Source organism: Sylvia atricapilla, chromosome 6, assembly GCF_009819655.1.
Source record: "Sylvia atricapilla isolate bSylAtr1 chromosome 6, bSylAtr1.pri, whole genome shotgun sequence".
Classification (NCBI taxonomy): Eukaryota; Metazoa; Chordata; class Aves; order Passeriformes; family Sylviidae; genus Sylvia; species Sylvia atricapilla.
In genome coordinates, this window is record NC_089145.1 from 10997124 (window position 1) to 11014115 (window position 16992).

General features: G+C 38.6%; 1 protein-coding gene across 6 annotated transcripts in view; it reads right to left on the bottom strand.

The window, feature by feature from the left end:
• Positions 1–16992, bottom strand: part of ZNF143 (zinc finger protein 143) — a 37168-nt gene that overhangs the window by 19165 nt on the left and 1011 nt on the right. For 2 of the 6 annotated variants that reach the window (XM_066320765.1, XM_066320759.1), the window contains exons 2-6: positions 5638–5768; positions 4753–4845; positions 4213–4296; positions 3906–3986; positions 2762–2958 (exon numbers count right to left, since the gene is read on the bottom strand). In XM_066320765.1, coding sequence (XP_066176862.1) covers positions 2762–2958; positions 3906–3986; positions 4213–4296; positions 4753–4845; positions 5638–5761 — 579 coding nt within the window. In that variant the 5' untranslated portion in view covers positions 5762–5768. Of the gene's footprint in view, positions 1–2761; positions 2959–3905; positions 3987–4212; positions 4297–4752; positions 4846–5637; positions 5769–6445; positions 6465–7951; positions 8848–9794; positions 10084–16992 lie in introns of those variants that run through there. The other 4 variants (XM_066320760.1, XM_066320761.1, XM_066320762.1 and 1 more) reach the window with 4 other exon arrangements.

The following is a 16992-nucleotide window of genomic DNA, read 5'->3' on the forward strand; positions in this document are numbered from 1 at the left end:
GCCCAAGCAAAGGCAAATTTACAATACAAAAAGATTGAAAAGAGTGTCAGAAAGCAGGTATTCTTGGGTGGTTTTTTCAGAGGGAAACAATGGCGATTTTGGGACCTTATCCCTCAGAATTTTTAAAGGAAGGGGGCAGAACCTGCAGGAAAGAAGACCTGAATGACTTCATCTGGAACTTCCTGTTGTTGGTAGAGAAAAGAACTGCTGGCATGAAATTAGAACTTGATCAACTATTGGAAACAAAGGATCCAAACAGAATGTGAGTGCATGTGTTGAGGCATGCATAAATCCCAGTTACTGTACTTTGCCAGCAGCTGTGATGGCACAGGAAAGCAGCTTAAGGAAGGAAAGTATGTGTTGTAACCTCTTCTCATTGCCATCACCTTTTCTGACTTCACTGAGAGCAATGACCTTCTTTCCTTGGTTGCTTTGGGAGGATGGTGGCATTGACTCAGCCCAAATTACAGGACTCTAGTTAAGTCTGCATGTGCTTTGCATGTTGTGGAAAGTGGTACAATGCCTGAATGAGAAGTGAGGACCAATAAAAGTTCCACCACTTCCAGTGAGCTTCTGGGTAGTCTGCTTGGATCTTTTTGTATGAACTCTTATATTCTACACTGATCTTGGGCACCCCACTGATCTTTCTGTTTCTGTCTGTTGTACAGGACAGGGAAACAAGGAAGAACCACCACTTTCCTAATCCACTTTTTTTTTTTCCTTTGCCTTTAAGTTTTGAAAAGAAAGCCTTAAAAGAACTGAAAAAAAAAAAAAAAAAAAAAAAAAAAAAAAAAGACACCCAACTTTTAACTTCTTTTTTGCAGTATTTTAAGAATTCTTGAAAGATTCCAGGGCAGATCTTTGAGCTCCTCCTAAAATACTCTCTTTTATGCTAAAGAAAGGTTTAGTCTGCCTTCAAAAAAACCCACAAGAACATCTACATTGAGTCAAACTAAAGGCCATACTACTGCACCATTTCATTTCCAACAGCAGCCAGTAGCAGTTGCTGGAGAACACTAAATAAACAGGCCAAGCACGTAGTGATGCATTCCCCATAATATTCTGCCAACCTCCAAGCAATTTGTGGTTTAGGAACTTCCTGAAGCAGGAGTCATGTGTTTCTACCTAATAGCCACAAACACATTTTTCTTCTATGAATTTAGCTAATTACTACTCCTTGAATCCAAGGACATATTAGTGTCCACAATATCCTACAAGCAGTGCTTAACTTTGAGCTGTTTGTAAAAGTATCTTCGTTCTCCTTGAACCCATCACATGAGTTTCACCTGATGCTTCCCAGTTCTGAAACGTACTCTTCTTTGGGCTGCTCAAATTTTATAAAATCCTACCATATACTTACCATGTGCATTTAATTTCTTCCTGCACCTTTTTCAAAGTGTCTGTAACATCAGCTGTGCAAAGTGTACCTTGCCTCACTATGAAGTGTGCATGGGCATGGAGAAGAACCACAAAACCACATTTCTTCTTTTAAGAGAGATACAGAGTTCTGACCATTGAGCTAATATTTGGGTTTGTACATAAACCAGGTGTAGTGCTTGAAAACTCACTTCTACTGACTGCCCCCTAAAGGCTCCAGCAGTACAATTCAGAATAAGGTTCTGAGATGAAAGCTTGAAGAAAACAATTTTTCCTAAACAAACACACAAGCGCACTACAGAAAATACACATTATTGAATTAAAACTCCCATATTGAACTAAATAGGATGAAAATGCAAATTTATTTGCATTTCTTTTGTTTCTTCTTCACCTTCTCAAACCAGAAATTTATCAGAAATTATGATTAATATAGCTGCTGGTTAAGAAGGGCAAAGTTGTGACTGATTTAATCAAAATTAAATAGTACCCATGGAATGTGTAAAAGCTTGTGATTACAGCTCAACTGACATTGAATTACCTTTTATTTCATTAAATGCTGAAGTATAACATCACAACACAATCTGAATGCCTGTCTTAGAATCTTTCAATTCTAACAGACAGAAGCATAATGAAAATAATAGTGAATAAGCTATTTAATTATCCTGACTGTTCCTTTCAAGTTTTGACAACTCTCGGTGACATTAAGAGGACAGATTTAAATATATTTTTCTCTTTTTCCAGAGCAATACAAGCACTGATGGCAATTATCCAGCAACTGGAACACTGCTTAACTACAGAGTCATGGAACTTGCATCACCCATTACCATACTTACATCATGCTTTACAGAAGTCCAGTAAAGTGAACAACATGAATTTTGTGCATCCTACTGCATTTTCACTATTGAAAATATAGATCAAAGAAGTTTTTTTCTGAACTCAGTAACTGTCTAATTGTCTTTTCTATGCTTCATACCATATGTTACTCTTGCTCACTACACCAGGCCATACTCTTCCCATTCAGGAAAAAAAAAAAAAATCCAGCAGTAGTGCCTGAACAAGAATAACTTAACTTTGTCCTTCTTTCCAATCAGTGTCCATTGAAGAGACTCCTTTGCAATGCTATAGTATAGAGAAGATTATCATCTGGCTGTCTAAATGGCTTTCTAAATCTGCCTCCAGTTCAATGTTCAATCTTTTCTCCTTTTTATGCGACACTACACCCCAGAGCTGCTCATGACAGTGAAGCACTGTCATGACAATCTGGTGTTCTCTCCTCCAGGAACCTGAGACTCAGCCTCAGATTAATGACAATTGGCTTGTGCTGCCAGATGTGTTGTGCTGTACTTAAAAACATGATGGGTAGAGAGAATGCTTTGCAGAGTACCTTGGCTGCATATTGCTCCAAAGCACTGATGGTGTCTGGGTCGATGGCAGCATCTCCTGTGTGCAGTCCTGCCACTGTGCCATCAGCCTGGATGGCCAAAATGGTGTCTGACTGTGGCATCTGCACCGTGTGGTGGATGTAGGCAGTGGTTCCATCCTCCAGCTGCACAGCTTGCAGTGCACTCTGGTCATAACTGTCTGAGGAATGATATTACAAAATGTTAGGATTCTGAAAAGAGCAGCAATGTCTTACAAGAGAAACTACTGCTCTCCAGGAACTGTCTCCTGAAGTCATGCACACATATGAAATACAGAAGAAATAGAACCACTAGTATATGAGAAACAGAAACACTTAAAAACAACACTATGAATAACACAGGAATTTGTTTTCAAGAAAACACCTCCCATAGTTCTATTTCTACAATTACAAAAGTACCAAAAAAAATTTATAATGATCTAGCTGTATTTACAAAGGAAATCAGGAACAGAAATACGCTTTCCATTTCAAATCCACTTATAATAAAATGAAAATAATAAGAGATCTACTGATATCACTAATTCAGATTTTAGAATTCATAGATCTCACACTTTAAGAAGAGAATCATACAAATATGCAAAAGAAACTCATAATATAAAAAGACTTCTAACAAAAAAATCTATATTACATTCTTTCCTCTTACTATCATTGGTTGTCAAATTTAATTGTTGCACTGGTTTAAAAACAGACTAAAAATATATACTTGATCACTTTTTCTAGAGAAGTGGTACTATTTCCAAGACTAGTGTAATCATCTTCTGCAGAAACCTATGTTATCAACTGGAATAACTACATTTGCATTTTTGACTGTCAGCTGTCACATTTTCTGCTCTACTGCCTAAAGGTGTATTCTCACTTTAACGTGATCGTGGGCTAAATAAACAGTGAAATACACTGGCTTTGATTACATTTATAACAGTTACGTGAGGCCCAAGTAAAGAACTGAAAACAGACTCATTTCAACAATTTTCAGATGTCAAAGTTAAAAAAAGTAATTCACCCTGGGAATCCCATTGAGATGACAGTTTTTACAGAGAGTACCCTATTTTATACTGCTGAAGTTCTGTTGAACACTGATGTAATAAATGCCACTAGACAAAAGAGTTACCTTTTGAGGTGTGGTGAATAAATGCTGTAGTTCCATCCTCCAGCTGAACCGCTTGTCCATCTTCCAGACGCAGGCTCTCCCCTGCTCAGAAGGAACAATTACAGCACTTCAGCAAAAGGCCAGAGAATCCATCAGATGGAAAGGTCAAACACTAAATACACAGGATTACAAAACACCTTAGATGCCTTCATTACTGTTTCCATTAAAATAAGAAATCAAGCTATTATCATGACTGCTAGTTACTTAATATCAATATTTATCAGTAATACATTATTTTGTAACATATTTCTTGTATTGTTGCACTCACTGTTTTTAGGCATAGGTACATGTTGAACATAAGCAGCAGAACCATCTTCTAATTGAATCACTTGGCCATCCATTAATTTACCATCTGAAATACACAGAATATTTTTAAGAATTCGAATTGTGTAACACATGACAGTTTTAATACACAGTTGATACTTTCTAGATTAACATATAAATAAATATCAACAAGAAATAATGTTTGGTAAATAGAAATCACAGTGTGACTGTCCAGAGCTTTTAAAATTCTGGGATTAAAAAGCCACAAAAAGTCTGCTGTCCTATCTGTTAGGCAGAATGTTGATATCTGGGTTTGAACCATAAAGGTCTCTTCACTTTTGTTTGACTTATATTCTAAATTTCATTTTTGCATCTTATTAGTAGCAAAACCAAAACATTCATTTTATAGTAGTACTGTAATTTCCCACTGGAATTGCATCTTCAGAAACATTGTACAGATTTTGCCTGACTTTTACAGTGCAAAGAGAGGGTTAGAAAGGGGAATATCACTTCAAGAGCCATCAGTCTGCAGTTCTCTGCTTACCTTTAGAATTGTGCTGTATGTAAGCAGTGGAGCCATCAGCCAGGGTAACTGCTTGCAAACTTACACCTTCCATGTTTTCCAAGTTGTCACCATCTAGCAGGGAAAAAAGTTCACCTTCACTACCACCAGCATGGAACCCTAGAAATCTCAGCTTAAAGACCCCCCTAAATGATTACATCCCCTCAATGCATATTGGTTTGACAAATAAGAAGAGCAAGTAGTTCTTACTTGCTTTCTGGTTTGTGAGCCTGGCACACACAGTAGGGTCATATATTCAAGATTTTGCTCTGTAAACATGACAGCTAAATGTTATTTTCCTTAACTAAAAAAATTACAATGTCAGTGAATAAATAACTACAAAGCTGAGGCTTTGGGAGAACCATGAATTAAATCATCAGAGCCAACAGTGAAATAATGACACACATATTCGCACTGATAATTTCGTTTTGTACAACACTGCTTATCATTAATATGCACAAAACTATTTAGATTAAAATGCACATTTAGGAGAGAGTTTGTAATAATGTAAAATCATAACAAAACTGTCAGGAAACATCAAGTTTAAGCCAATTTCAATTCATTAATCTATTTAAAAACTCAACTTGCTTAATGCATACTTAGATATCAACTGAACTTACAAAGTATAAAACAGTAAGACTATACAGAGAATAATGTCATATTTTATATTTCATATCTTTTTGGTACATTTAAACTTCTATTATCTTAACTGAAAGATTATTTCCACCCAGAATTAAATTAGTGAATTTAATCCATCCCAGTTAGCTGTTTTCTGTTAGTCTTTGAATTCAGAATACAAAACATGAATTTTAGTGTTTTATCTGAGTTTCAAAGAGAAAAGACATAATAATGTAGAGGTATTTTAACCTGAAGGTTCACCTTGCACAGCTACAGCTTCTGTTAGACACAGAGTCACGTGCTGAGCCTCCATTCCTCCTCCAGAAAACTCTGTCATTCCCTGAGAGTCTCGATTTATCTGAGCTAATAACATTGTCTACCTGGAAAGAAAGTATACAAAAACCAAAATATTGAAATAAAGAATACAGAACCAGAACTATGCAATCTCAGTTTAATGTGATTTTTTATACAGCTGCTACAAATATTTTATGCTTTGCATAAAATTGATGCAAAAAATCATTGATTTATCAGGAAAATACTTGGAAGGAATAAAAGTTATCTGAAATAGATAAGTATTACTACCTCATTTAACTCAGATGTTAAGGACTTCAGGTAGCAGTTATTAATATAAAGTGCATCAACTGCATTTAAATTTCAGTTAAATATAAATGATGTAACCAATGTACAAAGAATAATGGTGGTAATGACAAGACAGGTAAAGATGCCTATTTGTCTCCAGAATTGAAATAAAGCTGACAATTCACCCACAGTCACCCATGATAACGGCAGGGCTTTATCTGTATAAATCAAAGATCTCTCCAGTGCCAGTAAGAGGTTTAAAAACAATGACACACTGCAAAAGTCTAACTGAACAATTCAACTATTTCCCTACACTTTCCAGAAAGGTTTCTGTTTAAACAAAAAAATCAACGAAACAAAACAAAACAATCTGTCCTTTAAAATAATGAAGTATCCCATGATAAAATTTGTTAATTAGACAAAAGGACAGTGATCAGGGAGTGACTGCTGTATCTCACAGAGCCGGCCCTTTGCATACTCACATTTTCACTCAGGCATGTTTTAATATGGGAGATCACATCACAGCTTTTATTCATAGTGTGGTTCTATGACCTGCTGGTTTATAATTCAAGGCTGAGAAGAATAATCTAGAGAGTTTAATTTATTTATGATTACCTTTATAAATATATTTGACTATTTTTACCTCTACAGTCCAGAAATCTGCTCTTGAATAAGCAATTCATCTACAGTCTCCAAGACCACTGAGAAAATTGTACTTCTCTCAAAACTAAGAAATAAGGTTGTGCCTACAAAAAATGCAGGCAAGAATGCAGAGATTTCTTGTGCCCAAGAAATACTGTGTGCTTGCAGTATTTAAAAAGGCTGCCACACTAATTTAGTAGTTGAAAATTACACCCAAGCAGTACTTTCCAAATACATCCAAGTGTATATAGTGAGCCAGACTTTTTCCTAGAGCTGCAGGCTAAGTTTCTTATTTCCAGTTAATGGAACAGATACAGCTGAATAAAGGAAGTGGAAAGCAAAGATACCTCCGGGAAAGTTTTTTCATATATTACATTGACAATCATACAAAAAAACCCAAAACATTACTAATGAGCAGTGCATAATTCTGTAAGAAATATGCCTTCCAACATTCATGTCCTCATAATTTCTCTCTGGAACATTAAGGGAATTAAAATACTGGTTTGCAATAAGGAATTTGAACCTTGAACAACTGGCATCAAAAAGATACAATTAAGACCGAAATCAAAATATAATTAAAAAATGGGTGTGAGGGCATTTTTTTAAGATCCAAGAGAAGATGAGTAATTCTTCTCAACATCCTTTTCAGGAAAAGAAGCTTTTACAGAAAATAAGGCCTCCAAAAGAGATGTAATACATAAGAAAAGGATTAGCCATCCAGACTCAATTGCATTTATATAGATGTCTCTGAAGAAAATGAAATAGTAAAGTTTGTTTAGACACTATAATCTAAGAGACAAGGAATTGTGTGAGGATATAAAAGACACTGAGTTGAACCTCTTCCTCTGCCATGTCCGTGACTGAGTCTGGAAAAGTAACTTCTTTTCCTGCTACTCATTTATCACCTCTCCATCTCAAAATAGGCAGAAAAGTTTTACCTAAGAAGCAGTTTGCTCACAAACCAAAAATCATTTGTGATGTATCTACAGAGTCAGCCTAAGCAGGCAGAGAAGCAAAGCAGTCCATCATGCATGTACTATGCAGCAAATAAGATAACTGTTGCAGTTAAAAAAAAAAAAAACAAACTATCAGCAAAAGTAGTTTTATCCAGCCCAGTTTGCAAGGGCTGCTTTTCTGGAGGTACTGCCAGCTTGTAGAAAGTTAAATTAACTAATTCTGGTATGATAGTCATGGTAAGATATGCCAGTGACTGTCCTCTGACTGCTACCAGAGATCTGTATTGTCAGCATTTTCCATGCATTCAGTTTTCAGGACACCTCATGGAAGCAGGCTGCAAAACTGCTACACCATTTCACACAGCAGAGAAGAAAGGCTTTGTAACCACAGGTGTTGACTTGAGAGTGAAACAATTCCAGCAGACTGCACCTCAAAGGCCTTTCAGCTCACGTCTGTTTGATCAATATTCCCTCTCTTAGACAAAGTATCTTTTAAGATCCCCAGCACCTTAAATACCATCTGCCTTCCTCCAGAGCTCGTGGCTCCTCTCGCCTTTGGGTGGCAGTGATGGTGCCAGTCCATGCACAGCTCCAGAGTTCTCTCAGAGTCTGCACAGAACCAATTGCTGAAGAGATGAGTAGCTACTTCGGAAGGAAAAGAAGACCAATGCCCGAAAAACTCTAGGGCAGCAGGAGCAACACCATTTCAATTGTTTCACCAGCGTTTGTTACTGTAGCATGGCTATGAACACACACACACACACACACACTCTGAAAAGAAACTGAAGGCAACTGCTGCATACAGAACAATGTCTGCAACTTTGCTGTTCCAGAGGATCTAGACAATCATAAAGTCTCCCACAAGAACTCAGCAGCAATGCAGTTTGTTTCTCCCAATTCTAGCTCCTTTCAATTACAATTTCCAACATATCCTTTTCCCAGTCCTCTGTCCTTACACTAAGCTCCTTATCCCCAGCTCCATCCCTTCTCCTTAAAGTACCAATTTTCTTCTTCAGTCCTATCACAACACCAAATTTCCAGGACACGCCTCTTCGCAGATATAATCCCATCCTTCTTGTCAGAATAATGTAAAATACTCCCATGCCCACACCAACTCCTTCTGCAACTAGTCCCCACGTCTTCTCTCGCTGCTGGTCTGTTTTATGTTCCCACACCACTGTCTATCCCCTTCCTGCCTCTGTGTCCACAGTTCCTGTTCAGAGCCAACCTGGAAGCACATCCCCCACAAGAGGCTGGAGCACTGGGGTCCTCCCAAACACCAGCCCCACCTTTCACTCCCTCTGCAGGGACACAGCAGCTTTGCTCTGTCACTCTGCTGGGCAGGGAAGAGAACCCTAAGCCAAAAGTGGATGTGCTGCTTCCTTGCAGACTCTCCTCCTTCTCCCCAGTGGAGAACACTGACTAGCCAGACAGGGCCAGAAAGACGTAGGAAAGATGTAGAGTGGCCTGTGTTGCAGAGAAAAGGGTCAGTTTATCAGAGATCATGGTACTACAGTACACCTTGGTAAGAGTAGTCAAATACTGGAACATACTGCCAACACAGGGCATGGACTCTCCATCCTTGTGGAGGTTCAAAGCAACCTGACACAGCCCTGGAAAACCCAGGCAAATGAGACTTGCCTTGATGAAGCCTGAACCAAATAAATTCTGAAAGTCCTTCCAACTCCACCTGCTCCCTGATAATCATTTCAATAATGCATACATTTACAACAGCATTGCCTTGCATCTACTCTGCAAATCCACTCTCCTAACATTTTTTTAATCTGCTTTGCTTTTTCAAAATCAGCTGGCTTTCATCAAACTCAAATACCTTCCTTGCCTCCACTTCAGTCACTCTCTTCTGTTTTATCCTCAGCTTCCATCAAATTTGTCTCCATCTTTTTTTTCAATCTGAATCTCACCAGCTTCTTTCCCTAATTCACATCATTGCTTTTATTCCTCTGCATTTGCACCAGTAAGCTTTTTTTCATTAAATCTCCTGTCTGCCAGGAGTTCTGTCACTAAATATCCAGCAGAGATTTCCTTTACCCACTTCAAATATTGCAGCTCATTAGTTAAAAGCAGCTGAAAGCATCCATTTCTAGGAAAAGCCAGGAACCCTGGGGTGGGGCTTACACAGCAGCTCGGCAAGATTGACACACGTGGATTCTGCTTCATCTCAAGAGCTGTCTCACAGAAGAGACAAGTACAGGCTCAGTCACGAAGTACTCACTGACGTGAAAACTTGAGACTTGACCTTGTGAACTCTTGCAAATCTTCACAGATCATAGGCAAGTTGCAACTGTCAATTTTCAAAGGCACATCAATGACGATATTTGGGCAGACTTTCACAAGGACAGTAATGTATCTTGCATTCCTGAAACGATTAGTCACCAAAACATGTCTATGGTATCCATGCAGAGAAAATCTTACCATTCTTTTCGATGGTTAAAACACTTACCACAAAAAATCAGCCTGAGGCAAAAAAAAAAAGAAAAAAAATTGACAGAAAATGTGTGAACTGGAAAGAGTGTCTGACCACAGACAGTCACCCTCCCAACGCTGACACCTGAAAGAGACATCCAGCAGCACACAGAGCTGCAAGCTCTTGTTAAAAAAACCAAACCAAACTACCACCCCCTGCAAATTATCTGAACAGAAATAAATACTATCAGGCACACATCAAATTAGCAACACCTGGAAACCAAAGGCATGTGAGATGGGAAAAAGATGGTTAAAACCAAAAGATTTGTCATGAAGAGTTCATCAAGTTGCCTATCTAGAGAGCACCTCCTGTACCTTTCCCTCCACTAACACTCAAAGAAATAGAATTTTCTGGGTGCTATCACTTGTTTTGGAGAAAAGATGCAATGTTAGAAGGAAGGTTTTTATGTAAACCCAATCTAGCAACTGGAAACAGGAATCTCCATTAAAAACTAGGAATCAAGCAACCCAAAACCAGCAGGTGGGATTCATGCAACTGCAAAGCAAGGGAAGAGCTGGCAGAGGGCAAGGCTGCTCTGGGGCAGAAAGGGGGTTTGGAACTCCAGCAGCTGAGAGGAGAGCATGATGAGAGCCCAGTGTGGCTGGAAAATAGCAGGAATTTGTCATTTAAAGAATAACTGTACCACTGTATTGCTGGACAAAGGAAAAAATCCTGCAGTGACGGCAGCAGAAATTCCTTAGAGAGACAAAGATGATGCTTAGAGGATGATTAATGGGAAATGGAAGAAAGTTTTTAATAGCAGTCATGGAAGAAAACTTACTGTTATAAAACACAACTTAGAATGTGCAGAATAAACTGGGGAAGAATGACAGGGAAAAAGTTACTCCAGACATTCAGCAACCTTGTGATTGTTCACTCCCCTCATGCAGACAGCACTAAGAAGTTTGAAATAATATCCATTTATTTCATTTGAAAGCAAACATCGCTTTTATTTTTAGTACACTTCTAAATAATGTACAAAACCACTGTAATTTTATAAAGCTTTTTTATAAAATCAGCAAATAAAAACCAATCAAGAAGGGCAAGATGGCAAATAATACATAGCCTCACAGTAGTGAAACTTTCATTGAGGAACTTCTGCAAACTGTGTTCTATGTTTGACAAAGCTGGATCCCAAAATCAACTCAAGTATGTCCGCAGTGTAACATAATTTTTTCTGAATTAAATACTGCATACCTTAGGGTCTTTAACAACTGATATGATTGCAAGTATCAGTAATTTCATAAAACTAGTCTGAGTAACAAATTTATGAAAACTCAAAATTAGTACCTACAATTACCAATCTGATTAAATACACTTCAATTGATAATTCGTATGTGTTACAGGCTTCCAAGTCTCAGTGCAAAAAAAAGTCTGACAGACAGGAAAACTGACTATTCCACACAAAGGTTTTTCAGACAATCAAAATTTTTAGCATTTCTTCCCCCACTAATTACATAAAGTCATTTGTCATCTTTAAGCTCAGAAATAGACACAGGAGAACTAAGACTCTTTTTACAATCTTACTTCTGCTCCCCTGTGTACCTGATGATAATCTTTTCCAGTATTAAGCAGGAATCTGTAACAGGGTCAGAAATTAAATCTAGATCCTGTGGGTGCTTTGATCAAATACTTCAGTAGATGTGGATTCTTTCTTCATCAACAGCTCTTACCTTTTCCAGGGCTTTACTGCACTGAAACATGGGGCTTTGGGGTTTGTGCTGTTGGCAGTCTAACTTTCAGTGAGTAAGTGTAACAACTACTTAATGTTGGGCACTTCTAAATTGCTACGTGCTTTCTCACATAATCTTGAGTTCTTTTACTGTATTTTCGCCAGTTTCTTATACAGGCAAAACATAATTAAACAGCAACTTACACCACATCAATCATTCACAGTGTAAAATGGAAACAAGGCTGAAATGTAGAACAAAAACCTCTTCTACAGAACCTGGTAACACCAGTTGGATTCAGATAATTTAACAGTAAATCACACAATCACTTTCTAATTTCCTATGTGGTAAAGAAGTGTTGTGAATGACAAACCACAGGCCCTATGTCTGATCCTGGAGAAAAACCTGACCAGGAGTGAGAGCACTGTCAACTACACAAGCACAACATTCACACTCTGAAGCAGTCAAACTCAAGGCTCCTTTTTATTCTTTTTATAGTAGTTCAACCTTTCTGTTCCACAAGAGATATGTTGGAGTCCAGGAGGAAACCCCCCCGACAAGATACATCCCAATAATAATGCAATTGAAGACTAATTCACACTACAGTGTTTGGTGTTTCTTCAGAAATGAAAAGTAAATACAAGATGAAATTTATCATTGCCTTAACCACACATCAGTCTGACTTCAGAGTGAGCAGTGGGAACCACATTTAGCCTGACAAAATTACGTCATGTTCCAGCAGTCTTTTTCCCCCCAAAAGTCATTTCCATACAGTTTATATTGCAAATCCCATCTACAAATCGTGAATGTTAGAAGTATTTCCTGATATAAATGCTTGCATTTTATAGATATATTAAAAAAACTGGATTAACCAGTCCAAACGAAGAAAATTTTACAAATCCTTTCTCTAACTAATGAGATTGTGTGTATGTATATTTTCACACTGTGAGAATGCAAAGGTTGCTATTATTTTCAAAGGTATGGCATTTAAACACAAGAAGATTCAGAAATCCACCCACCAACAAGTCCTACACATGTAGAGAACAGTCAGGCTGATCCCAAATAATGACTTCTAACTTCACACATTTCCTGAATATATTAGAGAAGAAATTACTGGTTAATGAAAGGAGGCCAGAGAAGTTCATCAGCATGTGAGCTGTCAGCAGTGCTGACAGAGCTCATCAAACTCTTGCTGCAGCTCTGGGACAAGCATCTCACAGCAAACACCCAGTCCCATGCCCGGGTGCACTACTCCAGCAGCACGGCTTCCTGAGCCAGAGGTTTAAACAGATTTGGGAGTCTTCTGACAGAGCCAAACCCAAAAATCCTGTATGGAAGCTGACAAGCCATTGAGACCCATGCAGCATTGTTTGCAGAAGTAGAGACACCAGGATTCCAAAATTTTTATATTAATTAGCTATAAAAAAGGCATATTAATGCAGCCGGTCAAGGAGCAACACATTAATGACTCAGTTGTTATTATTATTAGCAGTAGCAGTCCCCAGCAGCAGTAGTTTGGCTTGAGGAAGGGCCACCCATATAATCTGTCCCAAACACCCAATTCAAGCATGCCTGAAACACTCCTGTATCATTAGGAATGCTGGTCTGTGTGCATGGAATACCTTTGCCTACTGCAAATGCAACTGTGGAACTCCCTTACCAAAACAGCCTATGGAATTTCTCTCAGGGGAGGTGGTATTTCTTGTTCAGAGTTAGGATACATTTCTTCCCTCCTGGCCAAACTTGTATTATCAGTGCTCAGGCATACCTTCCTTTCCAAAGAACCTCCAACCCATTTCATTATTGCAGACTGACTGCTAATAAATAAGTTGTGTTCTAATAATCAAAAAAAGTTTGGGTAACTAGTCATCATGTGCACACTCAGAAAAAAGCTGAACGGCAAGTCAGCTGATTTTCTGAAAAAACTTAGAACATGATTAACAAAAATGAAAAAACCCCAAACTTAAAGTAATTTTACAGCACATTAGTGAGATAAAGCATTTCATTCCAAATGGATTTTCACCCTGGAAGTATAAGGGGAAACAGATTTAAAGCACCTAACAGATGAATCAGTGTGTTTTTAGAACTACTGGCTTTTGTTTGGTTTGTTTTTACCATCTAGTGTATATATAGCTAAAATACGTTTGCAGAAGGCATCGAGTCACATGTCACAGCTGTATCTAAGCCACTCCTAGAAATGAGCAGTGATGCCTATTTACACTAAAAAATATACACTGGTAATTTCTGAAACACTTCATGGGGCTACTTACCCTTAAATCATAAAACCTCCACTTACATGGGTGTTTTAAATAAAACTGGGAACATCTGGTGATTAGATGAATACTTAAGGGCCAAAAATCTGAAAGAAACCAAGACCCACTCTTTCTATTGTTGTTTTACTTTCATGCCAAGCAGTTTTAACTTTTTAACTGTCAAGCAGTCACAAAAGTCTCCTATTTACATCATCAAAACAAATGAATCCTGGCCATGCCCCTTCAAATCCTGCAAATCCAATGACACTACTGCCAACAAAAACATGATTTTTGAGTGGGTTGTTTCGTGTGGCTATGAGTTAATTAGCAATCTGATAAGTACATTACAGATGTATCAGCATCAGCCATGACAGTTAATGGCAGCGCTTTAACACAGAACTAAAGGGGCAGGATTGCTGGACTGCCAAAGCCAGATTACAAACAGAACTTGAAACACAGTACATGGAAATACATCCTACAAAACTCTGTGCAGCACCATGTTAGCTATGTACGAATACACTTAAAATATGAGCAAACCAACTAACTTGCAAATACAGATCTATCTTCCAATTCTAGAAAAATCTGTCATCAGAAATGAAGTCCAGGAGTATTAAGGAGGTAACACAACTTTCTGCTCAAGTGTATACAGAGGGAAACATTCTGCAGACAGTAAAATGCAGACCGAGGTAAGCATTATGTAGTTTTAAGTGTAACCCTGATGTCAACCTTGAAAATTGCAAAACCTGCTGGAACTGTAAATTCCCTTCAAAATTGAAAATTTCATTTATTTAACAAGCGTTATCTTGGTAGAGCAAAGTACAATCCCACTGTACAATTAAAAACCAGCCAGAACATTTTAGCAGACTTAATCACAGGAAGCATTTACTAATTTAGCCCAATTTGGTTTTGAGTAACTGATCAATGATCCCTGGTGCACAGAGGGAGAGAAGCAAGATCATATTCTCTCAAGTAAATACAACTAAGAGCAGATCAGGTTACCCTTAGGTACAGGCAAAACCCCATAAACCCCACTGTGCCGAGATGGGTCACAAGGGTTCTTCCCCTCCTCCCCAGAAATGGTGTCCGTGGAAAGACTCCTCACTCCAGGCTCAGAACAAGAGCTAGGAACACGTTAAGTTACAGGAATTTGCACTCCAGAGCTGAACTCTCGGGTTCAAGAAGAGGATCCGTCGGTTAGGATCACAGTGTATCTTAGGGATGCCTAAGCTAAACAGAAACCTTCCTCCCAGCTTTTGGGGTCTTTTGTGACAGAAGCCACAGGAACAAACTACCCAGTTCCCGCTGTCTTTACCAGGCGCACTGATTTCCTTACAGAGGACGTAAAAAACCAAGCTGCCCCCGATTAATGCTGCGCAAAAAGCACTGCTGGTGAGCTGCAAAGATGTGCAAGAGATGCAGCAGCAACACCTGAAAAGGAGTGAGCGAGTGGCAAGGGAAGGCTGGCTCGGGGTGCTGCGCTATGTACGTACTTGTCAGAGGCTGCAGGAGCTAGGGAAGATATCACGGGAAGCACAAATCACGGGAATGGCCAAAGAACCAGGTACAAGTCAAAATGCAGACAAAAAAAAGAGTAACTACAAGAGCACCACGATGGGTCCCACCCTCCTCATGAATATTTGCATTCTGGCCATTGGAAGGCCTCAAACTGGAGGAATTGCCCTGATTATCTGTGTGTGTAAAAACCCATCCAAATTCAGCCAAGCCCTTTGGAAAACAATTTGCTTCACAGGTGCCTGCTAACGACTCCTCAAAATGTAAGAGTGCTTCTCAAAGGCTCCACCTATGCCGAGCATGTGTTCACCCAAAACGCCTAAGGCGAAGACTCACATGTGATAGCAAAAGACCAACATCCCCTGGGGTGAATGAAGTCATCCTGACCAAACTAAAGCCAGGGAAGCCTCATCCTTATCCCTGTGCCCATCCCACAGAGCTGCAGGTAAACAGGCACAGAGGCAGCAGCCAGCACTTGGACCTGGCCACTGCTTAAACTCGTGACAATTTCCTTCTCCTGGAGAGTACAGGACAGCAAAACGTCCATTGAGATGAAGCAGCACATAACTGGAAATATTCTAAAGAAAAAAAACCCCTTAATTTACAGCCTAATTTTGGCACTCAGCATCAGGGACTAATTCATCACTTGACCATGGCTGTGCCTCTCTCCTCTGAGAAAAGCACCAAAAGCTACACAAGAATGAAGACAGAGTTAAGTCAGTGTGACTTTCTGCCCAAAATACATTTTACACTATTTTAAGTATTTGCTTTGTTTTATCCTTTAATATAAAACAAATTTACTCTTCTTCAGATAGGGTAGTAGAAATATTAATTACGAGAACAGTTTAAGTAAATTATTAAATCCATTTGAAATACACTTCTCAAAACTCTTTCAAAATGTTTATTTTTACATCTCATTTAAGCTGCAATCCATTACCAGAGCAATCATCTATTATTTGACCACATATTCCTGAGGTTCCTTTTCTGCAGTGATACAGACAAATCGCTTTTGACACAAACACAGCTTGAAAGCTCAAGGCATTAATGCAGAAATACAAAGAAACAAGACATGAAAACACGGCTACATCGTACTCTGCCATTCTAAAGCTGTATGGCAAAGGCACAAAGCAATCAATCTTCTATGTGTATGTTAAAAAACTGCTAGTTAAAGACAATCTAGTTTCATTTTTCAGGTACCTTCAGCGAGAAGCTACAACAGAAATATCTGGTCTGCAAAGACATATATAAAGAAATACAGTCTGCAAAGACAGCTGATAGACAACATCTGAGGCACAACCTCGATTAAACAAGAGGAAATGTTTGCTTTGTAAGAGTGTAAGGCTGCAGTTCCTCTGTCACTAGACTAGAGATAACATTCCTTACAAACACTGGTATCAATCTGCATATGATGGCAAAAGCGATTCTCCCTCAAAATGAAACCTTAAAAAATTTAAAACTTAAGCAGAGCTGCTCAACCACAGCCCTCTTTTCACAGAGTATTTAAACTC